General features: G+C 33.8%; 1 protein-coding gene across 2 annotated transcripts; it reads left to right on the top strand.

The window, feature by feature from the left end:
- The first annotated feature begins 5,622 nt into the window (after positions 1-5,622).
- On the top strand, positions 5,623-20,655 carry LOC139511456 (outer dynein arm-docking complex subunit 3-like). Of its 2 annotated transcripts, XM_071298211.1 has the most exons (14): positions 5,623-5,697; positions 6,312-6,407; positions 6,602-6,723; positions 7,711-7,788; positions 8,259-8,423; positions 8,976-9,080; positions 10,638-10,760; positions 11,489-11,611; positions 12,442-12,475; positions 17,258-17,370; positions 18,174-18,334; positions 18,928-19,090; positions 19,597-19,734; positions 20,407-20,655. In XM_071298211.1, exons 2-14 carry the CDS (start codon positions 6,314-6,316, stop codon positions 20,620-20,622), a joined length of 1,635 nt encoding a protein of 544 aa, XP_071154312.1. In that variant the 5' UTR covers positions 5,623-5,697; positions 6,312-6,313; the 3' UTR covers positions 20,623-20,655. The 2 variants fall into 2 exon arrangements, with proteins under 2 accessions (XP_071154312.1, XP_071154313.1); XM_071298212.1 differs by lacking the exon at positions 6,602-6,723 and having other exon boundaries at positions 5,666-5,697.
- The last annotated feature ends 1,355 nt before the right edge of the window (positions 20,656-22,010 follow it).

Below are 22,010 nucleotides of genomic sequence, written 5' to 3'. Positions count from 1 at the left end.
CGTGTACAGCTTACGATGCATTTAAATTATATGACGAAGGCATCAAGCGTTTTAAATTGTTTGATCAATATTGAATATATATTATATTGTACATTTAATTTCTGGTTTAATCATAAGACGGAAGACCGTGGGCTTGAAGGGTAAAACTTAACTCTGAGTCTCTGCATTTAATGCCTTTTTGTCTAATTCTTATAAAACTTAGTTTATTATCCCCTCGCCTACTACATGTAAGATGCGTATAGATAAAATTGTTATGGACACTTTAGAACCAAAATGCTCAAAACTTGGTATGGTGTTATTCGTTAAGCGCTATTGACTTTAAAGTTCAAAGGTCAAGGTCACAGTGGCAGTGGACACTCTAAAACCAATAAGCTTCAAAAGATTTTAACCACATTTGGTATATTGTTCCTCCTTGTATTGATCTGACATTTTTTACGTTCAAGGCCAAAGGTCAAGGTCATGCAGATGGACTTGTTTTTTCTCCTTGAAATAGCATAATACACAGGAAATTGGTTGCTCATTTTTTTTACCTGCTGGTTCTAAAGACAATATTAAAGGTATTTCCAGTTACTGAATGTTTTGGTTGCTTTTTAAACAAATAGTTTATGTATCAAATATTCATATTCAATTTTTCATTTTCTGCATGTGTCATATACAAATATAGTGTCCATATTTGTCCCCAATATGTTACATACGAGGGGATGCCACGCTCGGCATTGCCTTGTTTGAACTGTAAAATGTGTGCACTAGTCTGAATAATCACCCATAATTGTGCCCATGTTTACTGATCTATCTTAAAGGTAAGGTAGTGGGTTCGTTGATCCCTTTTATTCAAAAAGAGCTCTTTCCAGGAGAATATTATGATAATATAGACAAAAGGAAGGATGTGGGGAAAGCAACAAATGCGGCAAAATATGACATATAGAAACAAAATGATTATGGAGTAAACATTCGTGTGACAACAACTCAGACAATACATAAAAAAATCAGAATAATAAAGAAAAAGTTGATTTCCCTATATACGTGTACCTGCAATGTTGGTGTACGAGGCGCGTTTATGATTTTCATTATGTTACTTGATATGAAAAATTGACAAAAAATAAAATTTTACTTGTAAAAGTAAATCCTGAGCCTGTAATAGCTGCTCTTCTTGTTCCATTTGAATTACTAGAAACAACGCTGTCGCCTTTCTTGTTCTCATAGAATCATATGATATGAGCTCCATGTTTTGTGAACGTCTTTCTTAACTGTCGTATTAGACTGACCAGTGCAAATCGTGCATGTCACTTTAAATGTATTTTAGCGCGAAAAAAACTTACATTTAGCTGGATTTATTGCCGTCGTAGTTCCATCTTGTCGCCTTCGTACTTTTATTCGATGGCAACCCGACGGGATTACGAGTTCTTCACGAAGTCGTGTTGCCATCGTAAGACCTTCGGGTAGCTTCGTGATTCATTCGTGTAGACATCATAATGTCAAAACTGCCCGAGGGAAACGATGGAAACACGAATGCAATACGATGTTCAAAGATGCATTCCCGGTGACATTACGATGGTGAGGATGGTGATACGAACACAATACGAACCCTCAACATCGGACGCACCTTCGGGGATTTTTTAACATATTAAAAAAATTAGGACCCTTCCCGAAGTTGTCCCCGAAGGCTAGAAAAAGTGGCCGATGGTTCTACGATGGTTAAAGATGGCACTACGAATAGCCCGATCTGTATACGATCAGTCCCGATTTCGAAAATTTCCATAATCGTGTTGCCATCGGCGTAAAAATCGGGACAGTGTGACGCGGGCATTACAAAAACCATCTAGGATCAGTTGGTTCTAATGGCTAAGCCAGCAATATATTTCTAACACGTCTATATTTTTTCATTATTAATTTATGTATTACCTTTTTGGACATCGAGTTCTAATCTTAGCTGGTTAAGGAATTTTATAGACAAAAACACTAGATTAATGAGTGCGATTTCAGGAAAATCTTGATACAGTTATATGTATCGGATATATCAGAATGTGAGCTTTTATATAATTGCGACACTCACTCAGTCTCATTATTCGCATTAAAAAAGACATCCGCAATAACTCGGAATATCCAGGAGTTAGCCTATTATAATCTTAACTAGATTTACCAGTATGAAAGAAAGATGTTCACACATTCTTTGAAAATACTCCCGTACGTATAAGGCTCATGTTTACAGTGTGAATTTGTACAGATCATGCCCGACTCTAAATGAAGTTTACTTACTTATTTACTAACTTAGTCTGGATGACCCGTTAGAATAGAGAAAAATGAGCAAAAATGCAGGAAAAGGATAAACCACAAAATAAAGAATACAGAATAAGAATAGAAATAGAAATAAAATAGAAAATTAAGCTACAAAATTAATCAAAGTGCTGGATAGCACCTCTGGAAAGTTTGCAACTGTATATGTGTATTACTTCAAATAGGTTATAGAGGTGTATCATTTCAAATATGTATTTAATCACAGTTTTGACTTTTCAAACTAAACTATTGTCTCGCCAGCAATTTCCAAAAATCACTTTTTATGTCCCATTTATGGGCATTATGTTTTCTGGTCTGTGCGTCCGTTCGTCTATTCGTCCTTGCGTCCGTTCGTCTGTCTGTCCCATTCAGGTTGAGGTTTTTGGTCGAGGTAGTTTTTGATGAAGTTGAAGTCAAATCAATTTGAAACTTAAAACACACCCGTGATATCGGAGGACCGTGACTGAATTAAAGTACTATATAACTATGCGTAAGCCTTATTTTAGTATTGGGATTGTCATCTGATAAAGTCTTGCTGATTATAAGATGCACAGTTTTCTCTGCTTTTAAAATCTTTCTGTTTGAATCCGTCAACTTGGAACTTATCAATTATTGGTAATATTAATTATTCGGAAAACCAAAGGTCCTGGAAAGGAATATTTTTTAATCAACAGCATTGTCCTATATTTATTAATTTAGTTATAAATAAAGTTGAATTCTTTGATTCGCTGTTTTATATCATGCCCGCTAACAAATAGAAAACTGTACCTATACGCCTTATTTTAAGTCCAGATTTTTAGTATTCGTATTGTCATCTTAGAAAGTCTTACTGCTTAAAATACTTCAATAGGGAACAATTTGACAATGATTGAATTTAGTAGTGTCAACCCTGTGATTATGACCCGTGTATCAGTGGCGGATCCAGGGGGGGGGGGGGGTTCCGGGGGTGCGCACCCCCTTTATTTTTGCCGATCAATGCATTTGTATCGGGTATCGGGACATATGTTTTGCACCCCCCCCCCCCTTTGCCCTGGGTGCCCTGGGTTAGCACCCCCCCCCCTTTCGAAAATTCCTGCATCCGCCCCTGTGTATATAGCAAAATCTGAAATACACTGTTTGGTGGTGCACCTGTCAGATGAGAAACGTACAAATAAGGTAATAGGAAACAGGTGAATATACTATTGGTATCGGTATCGGATACGACCCGGAACTTGTTAATTATTGGCAATATATATTAATTATGTGGAAAACAAAAGGTCTGGAGTCGGGTAATTTTTAATCAACACCATTGTCCTATATTGGGTATATATAAAATTGAATTCTTTGATTTGTCATTTTTACCCCATGACGGCTGACAAATTGGACCTTCTTATTTTCAATACGCCTTATTTTAAGTCCAGATTTTTAGTATTCGTATTTTCATCTTAGAAAGTCTTACTGCTTAAAATACTACAATAGGACGCAATTTGACAATGATTGAATTTAGTAGTGTTATTTTAGTATTATAGAAGTTCCCTATGATATAATCTTTCTAATTTTAATGCCAAATTAGGGTTTTTATTCCATTTTCCGGTCCAATTATCATAGAAAATGATAGTGCAGATGGGACATGCCTGTACTATGGACACATTCTTGTTTTATATATCTATTATTTCTTCTAAATCTAAAGACCGTTTTATGTTCACCTAATAAATGTATAACCGAAGAAAGCTACAATTCCAACTTATACATAAGGGTATATATACTTGATAGGGTATACTGAAAATGTCACCCCTTTACATCTAGAATGGTAAAAGTGGCACCAACAAAATTCAAACTTGACTTGTGTTTTCAGTGGCGGATCCAGAACTTTTCCTAAGGGGGGCCCCGCTGACTGACCTAAGGGGGGGCCCGCTCCAGTCATGCTTCAATGATTCCCTATATAATCAACCATTTTTTTCCCACGAAAGGATCCGCCTATGGTTTTGTGGTTAATATAAGCATTGCGTATAAGTTTCATAAAATTTGGTTCAGACAAACTAACGTAACGGAGAACAGAAATCAATTTTGGGATGAATGGACGTACGTACAAGTAACGGACGTACATACTTACAGAAAAAAACAAGACTAAAACTCAATATGGTGGGGGCATAACAATAGTAGTATGACATCAGAAATACAAAGTTTATATACACTAGATTTATACAATGTTGATCTGAGGTGCTTATAACCCTGTAACACATTTTGGTTGCTGCTGTGTAATTACCATTGAGGCAATGACATTTGAGATTTTTGTTTTAAGCCATTTATTTTATATACTAGTAATCATTGCCTCAGTGTTAGGACTACACATTGTTGCCCTTAAATTCATCTGAATTGTAGGTGAACGCTCATTCCTGTTTTATTCAAGCTGTAATCTTTTCAAAAGAGTAGCAACTCAAAATATCCAAGAATCAGAATTCGAACAAACACTAGTACTACATTATTTTGGAGCAGAACATTGCGATAGTCTATCTCACTGGAAGTTGAGGCCGACGCCTATGGAAAGTAGCTAAAGCAAGCTATAGCAAACTTTCCAAAAAAGATACACAATTGAATGACCCCCAATTCAGACCGTCCTAATATCCTCAAGATGTCAGAGAAGGCGACGACGAGGTCGGTTTTTAACGACATTGACTACCCATATGAGAGTCTTGCAGGGTCGGTAAGATGAGATGAAAAAAATGTATCAGGTAAACGATATCAGAATGTTTTCGCTCTCTGATAAACGATAGTCGAGAGAACTAAATTTGTATAAAGGGAACAATCAACTTAAGTCATTAATTTTCCAAGCAGAGTTTGTCATTGATACTACAAGCAGCGTTTGCCATTATTTCCATAATGGAAACTACATTCCTTTTGTGTTCATCCTTTTGCATGGAAAGCCTTTATGTACCTTCATAGTTTATCTAGGCCTGTTTCAATAAATGAAGACCGATTTTTTTTTAACCATGCACCTGACGTTCGTGCTGACATTAGAGAAAGCCCTCTTGACTGGTTGTAATTTTCATCCGACACAATGACTAGAAAAAGATTACATCTCCAAGCTGTACATAAATATACGAGAGTCGGTTTTTTTACTGAACTTGACTCTATGAGAAATTACCAACCCGTCTTTATGGTACACTCACATGACAAAATGATGTCTATGAGCTACTAGTAATAGACAAATATGTTTAGGATGTCAACCAGATAAACAGCTTCCGTCCTCGAAAAGAAAGTAAAAAATAGTAAAGGTCTCTGAATTTGTGTTTTTTCTCCTTTCATTCATCAATAATTGTCTTCCGTAATGCTTCTGAGCTATATTTATTGTGACGTTTACTATTTCAGCATTGTTACGCGACTTCCTTGCCGACGTCGTTCTGTCTTTGTTATCGCTGCATCGACGGAAGAAGCCAAGAGACGGTAAGTTTCCTTCTCATTTACGCTATTTTCAGAACTTTGGTAATAATTTGTTTCATAAAATGACACATACAATGTGATGGATAAGGTTTTTGGTAAGCGTTGGTTAAGTAAGACTCCCTTTTACTTCAGGGTGAGGGTTCATTAATAGTTATGATAAGTTAAGGTAATGCTCTAGGTTAGGTTTATGTTTAGTGTTGGGGTTAGCCTATATGGGAAAGGTAAATGTTGAGGTTTATGGCAAATGATTGTTTCGTATAGCTCTATATAGGTTGGAAGCCCAAAGTAGAAGAAAGCCTTATTTTTGTAGGAAATATGATTAATTTGTTCAGAAAATGGGGAAATTACAATACTAGTAACATTATTTTCAATTTACAGAAAGCAGAAACATATATTTTCGATATGATATTGTGGTTGAACTTTTTTAAATAGCATGAATAGGTGTTCCTGTTCATAAGGGTTACGATTTCATTGTGGTTAGAGTTAGGCCAGATTGTTCAAGGTGGGTTTTAGGGTATGGTAAAGACTTCATTTGATCAGCATATAATCTAAATAGGCAAAATAGATGACCTATGTATCAACCAGAGCTGTAGATCGCTTTCATTTTCTTTTCTTAGTGATGCCGAGACCGGATATCAGGAATTCTGTGGTTATGTCTGCGTGGACACAACAGGAGCAGATAGACGAACTTCGTGGAAAACTCCATCTAAAAGGTAACTTTGATCCTTCGTCAAAAATTATACTAGTATTTCAAATTTATTTCGAAAACATAAAAAAGAGTAAATATGAAAGACTAAGAAAATTTGTGTAAGTTTTAAGGGTCAATTTGTTTGAAAACTGGCATCAACATCTTCTGCGTTTTAAAATACAAACTAGTAGTCTAACCATAATGTACTTTTCATTTCAGAAAGAGATGCGCGTGCGTTTTTCGAAAGCTCAGAAGAGAAGAAAATTAAAAATGAACGATTAATCGCGACACTAAGAGCAGAAAATAAGAAAAAGCGTGTAACTCTTGCAAAGAGTATAAATGTAAGTTAAAATCTATGAAATCATGTACCTTGGTAAAATTCAAAACAATTAACATTAGAGAAAGTGTGAAAAACAAAACAAAACAAACCATGTTTTTATTTCAAAAATAGAAAAATTAAAAAGACCGGGAATCCGTCTGGAACAAATTTATCGTTTAACAATGACACCCTGGATATAAATAAATGGAGGTATGAAACAAACATCAATTAGGCAGAGACTTCAACAATAAAAGATGCACCCTCGTCCAAATAAACAACATAATAACAAAGTTAAAAATAACAAAAAAATAAATGAAAAAAAGTCTCTCTTCAATCTTGTAAATATCTCTGTCAAATTTCAAACAAAAGTGTGTAAAATAGAGAATAATACATGGCAAAGTCCGTGTCATATGTTGTATCATCCCGAGACACCAATATCAGCCCAAGGGCCTTTTAAATGAAATAGGAATGGGTTGTCAGGTAGTTCAAGAACTATAAATTTTAGTCGATCAAAATAATAAAAATTATGAACTATTCAGAGAATTTGATTAGAAGAACTACCATACGAATATAGTGATTTGAATAAAAAACGATAAAATTTAGTAAGTAGAAATTATACATTACAAGCAGGACAAAATGAATTGGACCAGCTAGGTCAAAAGTAAAGTTCACTAAACCAATGGGAAAAAATCAAATCATGCGGATTAACTGAACCAGCACTTAAAAAAGCAAATGCTAATAGTTATAGAAAACAGAAAAAAGATGAATGAATTTTAATTATGCATGTTTAGAATAAATCTTTTACGACTAAACAAACAAACGATAAAGTAAAACCTGAATGACAACGTAGACCCATCATTCCTACCAAATGTTAGTAAATGTTTCTCAGTAGCCTTTTTTTGTTTGTGTATCTTTTTTTTGCTATTGGTAGTATTTTTCTGGTACTATAGACATAGTCCATCGCAAGTGTCAAGTCGTAACAACGGAAACTATACATATGTGTTTGCAGGGCGACGAGAAAGTTATCCACTCTGTGTTCCAAAATCGGAAAGAAGAACTTCTATCGATGCAGCGATATACTGTCGAGGTAACTATATAGCTGTAAAACAAGGCTGATATATTGAATAATTGTGTACTTCTCCTACAACTAGTACAACTCGAAAGTAATTAATAGTTGAAATGTGTCTAGTAGTATTAGTATTACTCGAAAGAGATTTTCTCGCTGTGTTAAAGACCCATTGGTGGCCATCGGCTTTTTTCCTGCTCTTTGGGCGGGTTGTTCTCTCTTTAACATATTCCCCATTTCCTTTCTCAATTTTATAGTTCAAATGAGTTGAAATAACGGATGCTTGTCGCATTAAGTTCGTTTTATGCAATGTTTTTGTTAATTTACCTTTTGACTCCTACCCCTCTCCGTTTAATATTTTTTAACATTATTTTTTTTTCAAATGATCTCAACAAAACAAATGTAGCGTATTAAAGAAAAAATATAAATACAAACACAAGAACACCAAACAAAATATTAGTTTAAGAATTAAATTGTCTATGTGACTTTAGGGTGCTGTAAAAACGATGGACCAGAAAGTGTGCGAGGCCAGTAAACGCCGCAATACTATCAAACATGAGGCAGACATCAAAAGAGATCGGCTAAAAGAACTTCAATCAACTCTCAGGCAGATGAGGCTTGTCAATACACAAGATTTCGATCTAGAAAGAAAACAGGTGACTGAAGCTTTGTAAAAAATACCAGTGATCATGATAACCAAATATAGAATAAGGGACAAGCAGATGTGTATGAAACAGCAATCTGTCAAAGAAAACAAAAATCAATATGGACAAAGCATGTGACTTAGATAAAAACTAAGATACTTAATTTGTATATAATTATCTCCAATAGTACTCAAGCGCCTGTCAGATTTCAGCTAGTATTGAGGGTAAAGACAAGGATTTTGAACAACATAAAGATATCTCACTTTAGTTTTAAGAGCAGAGATCAAGTTATATTGTCGGAGTTTAAAATTGATTTTTTTTATAATTATCTTAACCAGATAAGTTGTTTGATGCCCAGTGCCAAACTCTTTGTGCATAGTCGAGACGATTACAATAAATATAATAGGCAGGTTCTGTAAATTTGTCAGAACAGACTAGAAAAAAACCCATATTTTTCTGTTTTCCGACGTCCTTGTTTTACTACAGTAGTATACATCTTGCATTTTTTATTGGGTTTTGGATTACTAGTAAGATCATTTCTAAAATTTGTCATTGTCACTTAAGGTTATCAGACGATTACAGAATGAGATGGATAAAGCTGGTATAAAATATGAGGCCGCCAGAAATATAACGAGGAGGTACGAGGAAATAATGACACACATGCAAGAGGTAAAACGTTATGTTGATCACTGAAATGTAAAAATAAGAAGATACTGTGTGATGGCCAATGACACAACTTTACAGTCGAATGAAATGGCTATATACAAAGGAGAAGGTTCACGAAGGGTTAAAATTGGCCCTGATTTTTTTATGTTTTTTAAATTGGGACAAAAAATTACAAATGCCACATAGAAATACTTGCGATAATACTACTAAGACAAAAATATTTTTTCTGGCCTTTTCCTTTACTATTTATGAAGCAATGACCCCTTAAATGAGCATAATTTGTATTGAAAGGTCAATTTTGGTACTTTTTGTCCATAATTTTAATTGTTTTTGGCATAATTAACCTTGGCCTCCATCTACGATCCAAAAAGTTTTTATATTAATGAAATCTATATCAAAATTGGAATCTTTTGGTTACAAAACATTCTAGAACGTAGGTGGCGGCCAAGGTGTTTCAAAAGCTTTTAGGTCTGAAAAATGCACAAAATCATTATATTTTGACAAAATGTCCAAAATGGGCTTACTTTGGCAAATATCTTGTAGTCTTATGAAAAGAACTGATATATTTAGCATTTATACTTTTGAAATAGACCTATTTATGAACCACATTGAAACCTGTTTGGTTTTTTATGATAAAGTTGATATCATGGTTAGGACATTTTGTGCCATTAGCGAACCTTGTCCTTTATATATCACCGCACGACCTTCAACAATGATAAGATCCATACCGTATCGTAAGCCGTGTAAAATACCCCGATATAAAAAATATCTAAAAATGCATTTGTTACGAGAAAACTATAACGGCCTACAATACAATTTACCAAAACAATATATGACAGACATGAACGAAAGACAACCATTTACTTAAAGATTACAGGCTGCTGACTTGGGTCAAGCACATAAAGCATGTTGCGGGGTTACACATGTTTGTTAAGAGTTTAACAGAGGTGTAACAGCACAACATAAGAACAAATTGTAAAAATCAGTTGCAACCTCAAAGATCGGTACGGAAAATAGAAAAAAACAACAAGCATAAAAACATTTACACAAGGTATCGATATACGAGTACTACCGTGAACGTAACTTTGTTGGTCACGTTAACGTAACTTTGTTGGTCTCGTACATGTTTTTCAAAGTCAAGCGCTGGAAATATAAAGTTTAATGCTGCAGTTCTCAAGTCAAGCGCTGTAGTTCTGAAGTCCAGCGATGTAGATCTGAAATCAAGCGCTGTCGATGTCAAGTCCAGTGCTGTTAATATAAAGTCCTGCGCTAAATATGTAAACTCCAGCGCTGCAAATAAAAAGTCTAACGCTGTAGATATATGCAAGTCAAGCGATTGAGATGTAATGTCGAGCACTGTATAGATATTAAGTCTAGCACTGTAGATTTAAAATCAAGCACTGGAAATGTAAAATCCAGCGCTGTACGTGTTCATCTTAAGTAAGGCTCATGTAGATCTAAAAATCAGCGTTGCAGATGTAAGGTCCGACACTTCGAGTGATAAACAAATAATCAATTGCAAACCGATGGCTAACGTGAAATATTTTTATTTACCCTTAGGAATGCAGATTGTATCCAGCGAGACTAAATGTACTAGAGGAAATCTTTCGTGATGCTAGTACAGAACTAGATGTACTTAAACTAATGAACGAGAAGGCAGTTAAAAGTAGCGATGACACAAGAGTAAGTTACAATGCAAAAGGACTAATTTACACATTAGAAAAATATAAATGTATGATTGGAAAAGGGGGGGAGGGGGTCGGAGGGGTCCTGATCCCGAAATCCCAAGGTCCCGAATTTAAAGAAATTTAAATCCCGACATCCCGAAATTCGAAAAAAATTCACGGATCCCGAAAGGGTCAATCCCGAAATCCCGAGTTTAAAAACACCCGATCCCGACGTCCCGAAAAAGGTCCTGCCCCTTCATTGGAACATTTAAATATTCTCACGACAAACCAAAGAATGTGTTTAACAACATTTCAATGTAAGATCTCGCTATCATATTATTGTCTTTATTTATGTCTTCTTCTTAAGGATGAAGGTTTGAAGTGTTGCTGTGGAAAACAAGTTTTAGCATCACATATTGACCTGTAGTATGCTCTAAGACCTAATGGTCACACACACACAAAAAACGCTATAAATGTACACCAATACAAGGGATAGTTTTACCTGCAGCTGGGAATCTTAATACCGGCTTATATAGCAAATCTATCTCCTTTTTGTTAAAGCAAAATAGTGGAAATTTCAAAGGATTGTTGACTCCATGGTGATATCGTGGAATCGTGTTCACCAGCATAAGATCATAGATTCGGAACTCAGCCATTTTAAACCAGACTTGAAACATAGGTTATTCACTTTAAATTTGGTTCTCCCAGTAGATTCCTTTTAATGGTATATCTAACATTTTACAGAGAGATTTAATGAAAATGGAGAGAGAAATGTATCAAGCGAGGAGAGCTCGAGACCAACAGCTCACTGTGACCAAAAAGGAAGTAGAGAGACGTAAGGAGCCCACTGACAGACAAGAAAGGAGGGTGAGTATAATAATCAGGTCATGAGTTTGCAGAATAAAATGCTTTAGCCTTTTCAAGCACCCGGTTGATATTTGGATCTAATTATAAGTATGTTAACTTAAGGATGTTTGCTGCTAAGTTTCAAAATAAATAACTTTCCATAAAACTAGTATATATTGATAGGGGATTAATTGAGGAATCCAAAAAGCAAAAATAATATAGGGGTCAATGTGCTTGTTTTCGAAATTTTAGCCGTTGGAATTTTGGCGGGAAATTGTTCTCTCTTGATTTTTCATAGCTTTATCATTGACCAGTTAAAGTTCTCAAAAACTATTAAAAATAAATAAGATTTCATAAGACTTTTACAAATGGCTTATAATTATACATGTTAAAGATTTATAAAAAGAAAAATTGGGGTTCATTGGCAATTTTTTTTAGGCATTCAAATAGATAAAACCAGAGGATTTCGAAAATCTGACAAAAATTCCAAAACATGACAAGCAAACATCCTAAAAGTCTATCTTTTACGGTGCGTTCTTGTTTTATTTTCTGTTAGTTTTGATCATTGCCTGTCACTTCAAAGAATCTTTACGACCAATAATTAAGTAGAACGAGCATGCATTTACAGGAACAAGCCTTGTGATTATCAAGACATCACATTGTTCAAACGAATTTAAAAGAATTGGAATGTTGAAAAATTATGCAAAAAATAAATAAAAAAAATACTAAAGCAGAGTTAAACAATTGACAAAATTAAACGAATGAAACAATCGATACGAAGTAAACAATTGTTTAATGTAAGCACAGGATTGGTGAGAAATATATTTTTTTACAACAATTTATTTTTACAGGCAAAGGTTGCTTACGTCACAGACACTGCAGGTGGTAAGTTTTGTATATTCATGTTTTTCGTTATTTCCAGTGGTTAATTTATTTTTAGGCTTTAATGTCGCCTGTAGTCCAAATTTTACAAGACAAACGTTTGTAATGTCTTTTTCACATTAGAAACTTTCCGGATCTTTGAAATTCTTTTGGATGAAAACCATGGTAATCAGAGACAATTGTTGCTTCTGATTGGTCAGTTTTCGAAAATGTTTTCTCCGCTGAAACTTTGAGATCAAACCAATTTTATAATAATGGCGATTAGGCGACATCAATTTGAATGTAGAGTGATTAAAATTGATGAACTTGTAAAGCAGTTAATTCTTTTTAAAGGTAGTTTGATGAGAAATAGGCATGGTATACATGTATGAACATAAACACATCAAAACGAGAAAAACTTGGCATGTACATGTATGTGTCAAAAGTCATTGTTGAATGATCACAATTTATTAATGTTTAGAAGTTAAGGTTCTATTTAGATTTGATAATGGTAATTTGATTCAAAGAGGATACGATATGAACATCATAAATAAATCAAAACGTGACCTTTTTGATATGTATGTCATAATTGTTGTATATTTTATACATTTAACCTCGTCATGATTAATCTGAATTTGCAAAAACTAGAAGACGTGTCTGTCTAATAACAAGGAGGAAACAATGAAATAGTCTTATTGGAAATTCACATATATTTTTAAAGAGAATCAAAAATTAACATCGTAATTCTTCGTCGAAAAAAAAAGAAAGAAAAAACACCAGTAAAAAAACTTTAAAAGAATAGCAAAAAAATAAATAAAGAGGAACAACATAAAACCAACCAAAAACTGGAAATGATCTCATGTGCTTCGGAATGATAAGGAGATTATGCTCTGCTTGTGACGCCCGTCGTGTTTCCGTAAGACGCTAACGGTCATGTCACAAATGAAGAAAATAAGGAATTGGTGGTTGCCATGACGATTGGAACACATGTGCAGATATTTCTCTATAACTGAATCAAATTGGCGTCCTTAAAAGCATTTTCAAACGAATGAATGTAATTTTAACGGTTAAATGGCGTTCTTGTGAGTATAACGTAAGTCACAGGAATAACCTGGAAAATTTGGACAACTGCAAACGTTTATAAATTAACTTTATATTATATTTAACTATATTTAGGTCAATATCCCTAATGCACCTCCAGTTGAGGAAAATTTCGTGTGTAAAAAAGTCTGGGTTTAGTGATATTTGAAATATTTCTTATTTTAACAAGTGACTGAGCTTAACTATTTGTGTTGATTTGGAAAGTAGAGGACCATCAATGTGTAAAAACTATGGAGTTTTTAAATGTATTCAAAGTATTAAGTTTTCAAAGAACTTATTTTTTTTACCATGAAGAGCTGTGTCACGAAAGGATTTTTGGGGTATACTAATTTACGGAAAAATGAATCACACTTCGTACCACGAAAATTTAACCACAAACGTGAAAATGTATCAACTTCGAAACGAGTCATTATAAACATCCCAAGTTTACGATATGGATTGAGCTACAGAAGAAAACGTTACCATTACCGCCTATGGAGAAACAATTGCTCACATTGGCCTATTTGTTTAAAAATAAGATGACAATGTGTTTAACCGTCTATCTAACCTTTTACATTTCTATGACGATAAATTTATTGCATGTACTGTCTGTCTATGTGTCATATTGCAACCCACTTTGACAATAACAAGTTACAGTGGTCTCGCTAGCTCAAAATAGAAGGGCGCCGCGCCCTGGGTGCCCTCAGCCGCGCCCTGGGTGCCTTTATCCGCGCCCTTCTGCCCTGACGTCTTTTTCCAAAATTATCTTGTGCCGTTTTGGTAAAATTTTGTTTCATCGATTTCTGATCTCCAAGTTAATTACATATATGACACATGTGTGATTGCCCCCAGGTTAATCATGTCATTACAATGAATTACAATGATAAAGACTTCAAAGGTGTTAATAACTAGGTAATTTAATTAGGACAATGTATCTTTTTGTCATACTTTTGATGAATGTGTCAGCGAGTGTGTTTAGCTTGGGTCGGCATTTTCGATCTCCAAGTCACAATGGAAGAGCGTATATAAATGAAAACTTTCATGACTTTAGAATTGAATTTAAGTCATCAAAATAAAACTATGCCTTTACAGAAATGCCTTCCATCTCCACTTGTTAGCGACAAGCACAGTTTTTAATTAACCCAAACGTGGTGGATATTGATTTTGGAGTTAATTCCCCTGTTATAGCTTATTACAAATTTGTGCTCTAAAAATATTATCTAGTATCAAAAAAAGGAATAAATTACCAATTGAATATATAATAACATAATAATGTTATCTTAAAGATATTAACTGTCTTTGAACATATTAAAAAATATATATTGCAATTTCTACTTGATAATTATACTTTTAGCAATCCATGTTCTAAACATTGTTAAATTAGTAATGCTCTCAGTTTCAGATCATATGATGTATTAAAACTATAATTTTAGATATAAAAAAAAACAACATATTCTTTAATAATGGGTAGAGTGAAGTTAAACTGTAAAAACATAATATGTTGATGAAGATGTACTATATCATTCATAACTACACAAACAATGAAATAAAGACTATAGTTGAAAAGCATCTTTATTTAAAAAACAAAACATATACAGAAAAAAAAAAAAAGAGATTCGTTAACTCGTGATACACACAGAAACGTAGACAAAAAAATGAGCAGTGCCTTTTCTTATCATAAAAAGTGCCCTGCCCTCCACTGGCACCCTGCCCCTTTTGATATCTAGCTAGAGCACTGAGTTAATCATTTGGACATTAATCCATTTCTAATAGCTTTTAAATTAGTAAATATACTTGGATTGTGAAGTTATCAAACTTTTATTTCTCAAAGCAATTTCTATCAAATTTTCGATAAGCTATACATTTTAACATTTGTATCTTTATATATTTATATGATAACGTGCTATATATCTTCATTTCTCAACAAACCAAATTACAATGGCAATTACATAATGCATATGTACAAACATACACAAATTATACGAATACAAGAGGAGGTACATATATCAAATATTACGGTATACATATTAGACTAAATGATATTAAGTACATGAATTACCCAGGGGACCTATAAATTTGCACAAGTTGTTAAGATTAGAAAGATTTTTACTATTCATCAGTTCAATAAATTTCAATGAATTTGGTTGATTTCTATATCTTTTTCTCAAAAACTGTTTACGATGCTTATGCATAATTAATCGGACTTCGCCTGCTTGAAATCTCATCTAGTTGGTGAGCAGGGGCTTAGACTAACAGAAGGGGTACTTGCGCTTTGTTAATAATTGAATAAATTAATAAATAAATGAGTTTTATTAGTTGAGTTTATCTGTCAAATAAATGAGCGAACATGTAACCAAAACGGCTACGCGCAAATGTAATGGTAATGCGCGCAAACGTAATGCACCGGTTCTTATTGGTACTTTGTCTTTCGCTAATAATACAGACTCAATACAGGTAAATAATATTAAAAGAAAAGATTTCGATAGCATAACTGAACATATTCACCATAAATCACAGTCCTCATCAAGTTGACAGCATTAAAGATCATTAAACACTGATTTTGTTAAGTGACGGTAGTCCTATAACATCTGACTTCACATTCTTGTTAAATTTTCAACGTTTTTATACTGATATTTTCATTTTACCCTACTTTTTTTTAATGCGAATTCATATCGGAATGCTTTCAACTGATAGTCAAAAAAATAATAAAAAAGGAATAAAAAAAAAAGAAAAAGAAAACGACAGCAAGAAATAGAAATAAAAAATTAAAAACCAATTTTTCAGAGAACAGTTGAAGGTCTTTCCACCTCGATAGTAAGAATGAAATTTAAAAAAACGATGTTAGAAAATTTCACTCCTTTCTGATGTAATTTGGTACCTCAAACTGATATAAAACAATAGCATTAATAGGTATATGCAGAAGTTTTATAATGAACAAGAAAGCATTTTTAGCAAAGGTCGAAATCTAGAACGTGAAATTGACCTTTGACCTTGATCTTAATTTCAAGGTCATAGGTCTGTGATCTCAAATCATAATGCCCCTATGTTATATATTTGTTATTGGGCTATTCCATGACGTGACGCTGGTTGACTGTACCCGGCATCATTCATCTGTTGTGAACAAAGTGCGTATGTCCTCTTCTATTTGTCTCCGAGTGGGTTATTTACATTATGTTACCTCGACTTACCGACCCAATGCAGGGGGGATACCCTGAAAAACAACCATTTGGCGCATACGAAATACTATATTTTACAAAAATTGACGCAAATGCAATGCGGTGTATGAAGTCAGTTCCGTCTTAGAGTTATTTTAGCCAAAGTATACTGTAAATTGTAAAAATATTTGAAATAACTCTCGCCGCGATATAGCCTTTGTGTGCTCCTGCGGCGTAAAACAAACTCCAATGAATCAATCAATTTTAACCAGAAAAACTCCTGGCTATACCTGTATTCACCCTGTATCATGGAAGTCAGGGTCAGGATATGATTTTTTTTTTTAAAGAATTCTGTTTGTATACAATGTTGGAGAGTGTCCTTTGTGGAATATGTACATATACACCAAAGTGAACGACGCACGCTCTTTAGAGCCTCTAGTCACGTTTTCTCTTTATTTTTTTTAATTTTTTTTTTATTTGTTAATTTTAATAGATTGCTAATAGTCAACTTTGACAATAATTCCCTGTATTTTCATATATGGATTGATTCGCACATATATTTTTCTAACAGATACAAAGGCAATGAAATTACAACAAGAGAAGGAGGACCGCCAGGAAAAGATACTTACCTTAGAAGATGCATTTGAAAGGATAAAGTCTGCCATCCACGTGTCCAATATGGATGTGAGTTTTTTCATTTTACTTGCGGACAGATTAATAAACCGATCTATTCCATATTGATAGAACTATAGTAGGGTTTTCTGTATGAATTGGATTTTAAATAATCCTACAGAAAAAGTATTTTCACCGCGAAAAACGTCGCATACCTTTACATCTATAAATATTGTAAAATCGTTGGATGTCAAAAGTTGGTTTTGGAAAATCATTGGCATTCCATACATTTTTTTTTCGGAGAACGGTATAAAAAAATACTGTCTTTTGTTTCGATAAATAAGCAATTTAATTGACGAAAGACTGATAAATATCATAAACATAAGGAAAAAATTGTCAAAAGTTTCCAGTCCGGAAAGGAAAAAGGGGGAGGTTAATAAATAGCATTATTTACTGTCAAACCTCTGCAGTATTAGTTCTGCTATAAGAAAGTCAGAAAGCGGTTATTTGAACAGAAGAATTAGAAAACTTGTGATATATCTTGATGAGTAGTAAATAATGTATAAGCTTACATGTACACGTGCAATAAAAGCGAAATACGAGTCTAATAAAATAACTATATGATAAAGTTCCACCAAAAGCTGGTGCTTTTACAAATTTTAGTTTGTTCGTCGTGAAAGGTCTAATAAATTAATTTTTAATTCAAAAATAACTTTACTAGTATAGAACTACATTTTTGCTTCCTACCTTCATCTACTGCGTATTTTATATATATGCTTCTTGTCCTCAACTATTGCATATTTTTGAATTAATTTATGACGTTATTTCCAGTATTATCTTTTTTTTTTATCATCTCCATCCATTTTTCTTTTTAGGACATTGTGTACCGTGTAACAAATCAAGATAATACGCGTCACAGAATCTTACAACAAGAGCAAGAGAACTTAGATGCAAAAGAAAGATTAATGGAAGAAAAAACTTCGTTACGAGTCATTTTTGAGGACCTCAAATTTACAAGTCAGCGGCAGATAGCTAAGTAAGTTTTCTTATATATAAGTATACCGTAGATTATGATAATTCTTGTGCGTTAAACTTATCTGAATTGATTAAGACTATCATAAAGGGGGATTTCGATGGACGATTCTACTGTGGGACGAAGTGCTGATCCTACCGGGGCACTGGGTTGCTTCTCTCACACATTTTGGTGAAGTTTGCATTCTGAACCTTAATTTGTCTGTGCAGTGCTTTGTTGGCTGTCTTTTGTCTGTCATTTTTTCTCTCTTTCTTTTCCGATAGATTGTTTTGTACATCATTTACTACTAATAACTAAATGCTGATTAACTTTACTATTATTTGTAGTAGGTCACCCTTCCAGTGTCTGGTATTATTGCTAATTTTTATTTTAGTTCCTCTTGACCAAGCATAACTTTTCAGGTATCTATTTATACTCCATGCGCATATAAAAGATAAACTATTTTCTTTTTATATATCCCATTCTATTTTCCAAAGACTTGAATAGTAGCATTTCTTTAGTTACAAATGAAGTTTCTCCCTACATTTAATGAATTATTAAGTATAGTGCATTTAGAGTTTGCCTATTTATATTGATCTGATGATTTCTACATTTAGAGGTAGAAAAATGGTGGAAGATGTACAAGAATATGTAAAGAAGGAAGAGACGTCAAGAGACGATTGTCTAACCGAAATGGCCGTCAACGAAAAGCTTCTTCTCGATCTACAATCTGGTATCGCTACATTGTATGAGAAACTCAAAGAAATCAGGCTGAAACCGGTAAGTGCAAATAAAAAGATCACTCATGTCTGTATAAATTGTCTTTACTGTTTCTTTCTTTTTCGGAAAACTTTGCAAAAAGCTATTTTGAAATTCTTTTTAATAAGCCTTTAAAATCTGTACCGCGAAGAGTATTAGAGCCATTTCATAGCATTCAAAATGAAGTTTAAGTGCCCATATATATTTTACAGAAATGGCTTTTAATAATTGATGGTGTCAGTCTCCAATGATGTAGGTATATTTGCCAAATTGTTCAAGTGTTACATCAAATGCTGCGGATCAAAACCCTTTCCTGTCAAGCGTGTTAATTTGAATAAAGTAAATCCCAAAATGTTTAAAAACACAAGTCATCGTCTGGTCGACAGGACACACAAAACATTGTCTGTGTGAATTCCAATCTCAATTTGTATATAAAAAAAAATTACCAACTGAGAATGAATTAAAATGCCATGACTGTGGTACTCGTACGAGATTACTGAAATAATGATGCTTTACTTCCATTTCAGCCTTACCACAATTTTTCGAAATCTGATCCAGTTGAAGATCTTGCTAATTGTCAGAGAAAGCTAGAGGTATTGCTTACAGGGTTAGGACTGTGGAAGAAGACACCCGAGTTATCTCCCGTGAACTTAAATGAACACAAGGTAAGATCATCTTTATTCAACATTATACTGGAGTGATGAAGGACTATCAAGTTTGATCAAAATTCTTTTTCATTTTTACACCTTTCGCGTGTTTGAAATGCGTAATTTTGGTTTTTAAGTCAAGAATTAAACATTTTACAATCAATTATATAGGAATTTAAAGACCGTTGAAATTCAGTTTGCATGTTAGACAAACATTAACATAAATTCTTTAACCAAATGATAACTGAAATTTTAAAAATCACTATTTTCTATATGAGATATATGAATATGGACATTTAAGTACTTTCAATTGATATGCCTACTGAGCTTTAAAACTTAATAGGTATTTCTTTGCACAAAGCTTTAAACTGGTATTTATAAACATGTACTCTAGCATTTCAGTCTATCAGTCTTATCTAATATATTTTTAACGACTGAATTCTTCTTTCACCCCGAGTTTAATACTCATTTCTGATTTGAAGCTCATTGGTCATAAGCATATAGTAGTTTCCATCCCGGCTTTTATTTAGGTTTGAAGAAGTTACACTTTGATGTCTATTAATTGACAAGTTTAGCACCCAGTGAGGCTAGAAATAGTAGAGTTGCAACCGTTTCGAAAATGTAAAATGTAAAACAAAAGACGTTTGAAAAAAATAAATATTGCTGTTAATATAATATTTCTTTTTGTAGCTTCACACATATCTAGAAAACAAACTTCCGGCTGACAATGTCCGTATCCGGTTAGAGACGGATGATGGGAGCGACATCGATGATTTCCATTTCGACCACGATCAAGATAATGATGGTCTGCTATCTAGAGATGACATAAAACGTCAGGGAATGGATTTTCTCAATTCCAAACTCAAACCCAAGAAGAAGAAAGGCAGAAAAGTCAGAACAAAATAGATTTGTAGAAAATAAATGTACACAAATGAATAACATCGAATTATTTCTGTAGTTATTGTCCTTGAATCAGACCATCTAGGCCTATTGTTTGAAAGCTGACAGGTACAGACAGACTGGAACGTCAAATGACTCAAACCGTTGTTCCAAATATCGCAGAGCACTTCGTAAAAACGACTTTTGTAGCGTGTTGTATTTCCTGGCGTTTTGCTCCTAAATAACAATTTGACCAATTTCAACATTTATGTCTATTAATATAAAAAAAGCTGTTGTTGATAGACAGAAATTAAAAACTGACAGCCGCGTACAAACAGAAAAGTGACGGCAGTTGCATTAAATACCAATCAATCTATGCAGCTAAATTGGTCAATATTATATATAATAAGATCTTCACAATACCAATGTGACTGCTGAAGCTATCTTTTTTTTATAGGAGATACTGTCCTTTAATGACGTTTTTTTTTATCCAATTAGGCCTTTTGAGCCACGTGTTTGTGCACATATCTTACAACCTTAAATTCATAATGCATTGGGAGTTGGAATGAATCAAAAGGATATACAAACTCATAAGTTGATGACCAACTGACAATGCCATGGACATAAAAGGAAAACTGAACAACTGACAATGCCATGGACATAAAAGGAAAACTGACCAACTGACAATGCCATGGACATAAAAGGAAAACTGACCAACTGACAATGCCATGGACATAAAAGGAAAACTGAACAACTGACAATGCCATGGACATAAAAGGAAAACTGACCAACTGACAATGCCATGGACATAAAAGGAAAACTGACCAACTAACAATGCCATGGACATAAAAGGAAAACTGACCAACTGACAATGCCATGGACATAAAAGGAAAACTGACCAACTGACAATGCCATGGACATAAAAGGAAAACTGACCAACTGACAATGCCATGGACATAAAAGGAAAACTGACCATTATACAAAACACAACATAGAAAGACTTAGTAAAACTAATTGACTTTTGTAAACAGCATAAATGATCAGCAATCCAGTATGTCGTGGCAAAACTGTAGATTGACTGTTTATTTAAGATTTTTTTTAAATGACACTTTGTATCTTTGATTTGCATTTTTTTTAAAAGATTTTCACTTCTAATGCAACTGAAACAATTTTTAAAATCAAAATTAACACAAATGCTTCTACTAATTTGCGCTTTTATGATGCCGACCCTAACCACAATATGGCCACCACTTTGGGGTTGGGATCGGCATTATAAAAACTCAAATTAGCAGAGGAACTCCTTTGTAATCGGTGTTTCGGTTAAAACCGTCTCAAATTTTCAATCTAAATTTTGAACAAATTCTATACAAAAGGGGGCGACCATTTGATATTATGGATGGCAAGGAGGCATTTGT

This window comes from Mytilus edulis, chromosome 2 (assembly GCF_963676685.1).
Source record: "Mytilus edulis chromosome 2, xbMytEdul2.2, whole genome shotgun sequence".
In the NCBI taxonomy this organism is placed as follows: Eukaryota; Metazoa; Mollusca; class Bivalvia; order Mytilida; family Mytilidae; genus Mytilus; species Mytilus edulis.
Note: the sequence above shows the minus strand (reverse complement) of the source record. Positions and strands in the feature narration are given on the sequence as shown.

What these genes read in the sequence shown, in the direction of transcription:
- LOC139511456 (XM_071298211.1), top strand. Translation starts at nt 6,314, where the DNA reads ATGCCGAGACCGGATATCAGGAATTCTGTGGTTATGTCTGCGTGGACA. An exon ending in TGCAGCGATATACTGTCGAG is followed by an intron (nt 7,789 to 8,258) that starts GTAACTATATAG and finishes ATGTGACTTTAG; the next exon opens with GGTGCTGTAAAAACGATGGA. An exon ending in TAATGACACACATGCAAGAG is followed by an intron (nt 9,081 to 10,637) that starts GTAAAACGTTAT and finishes ATTTACCCTTAG; the next exon opens with GAATGCAGATTGTATCCAGC.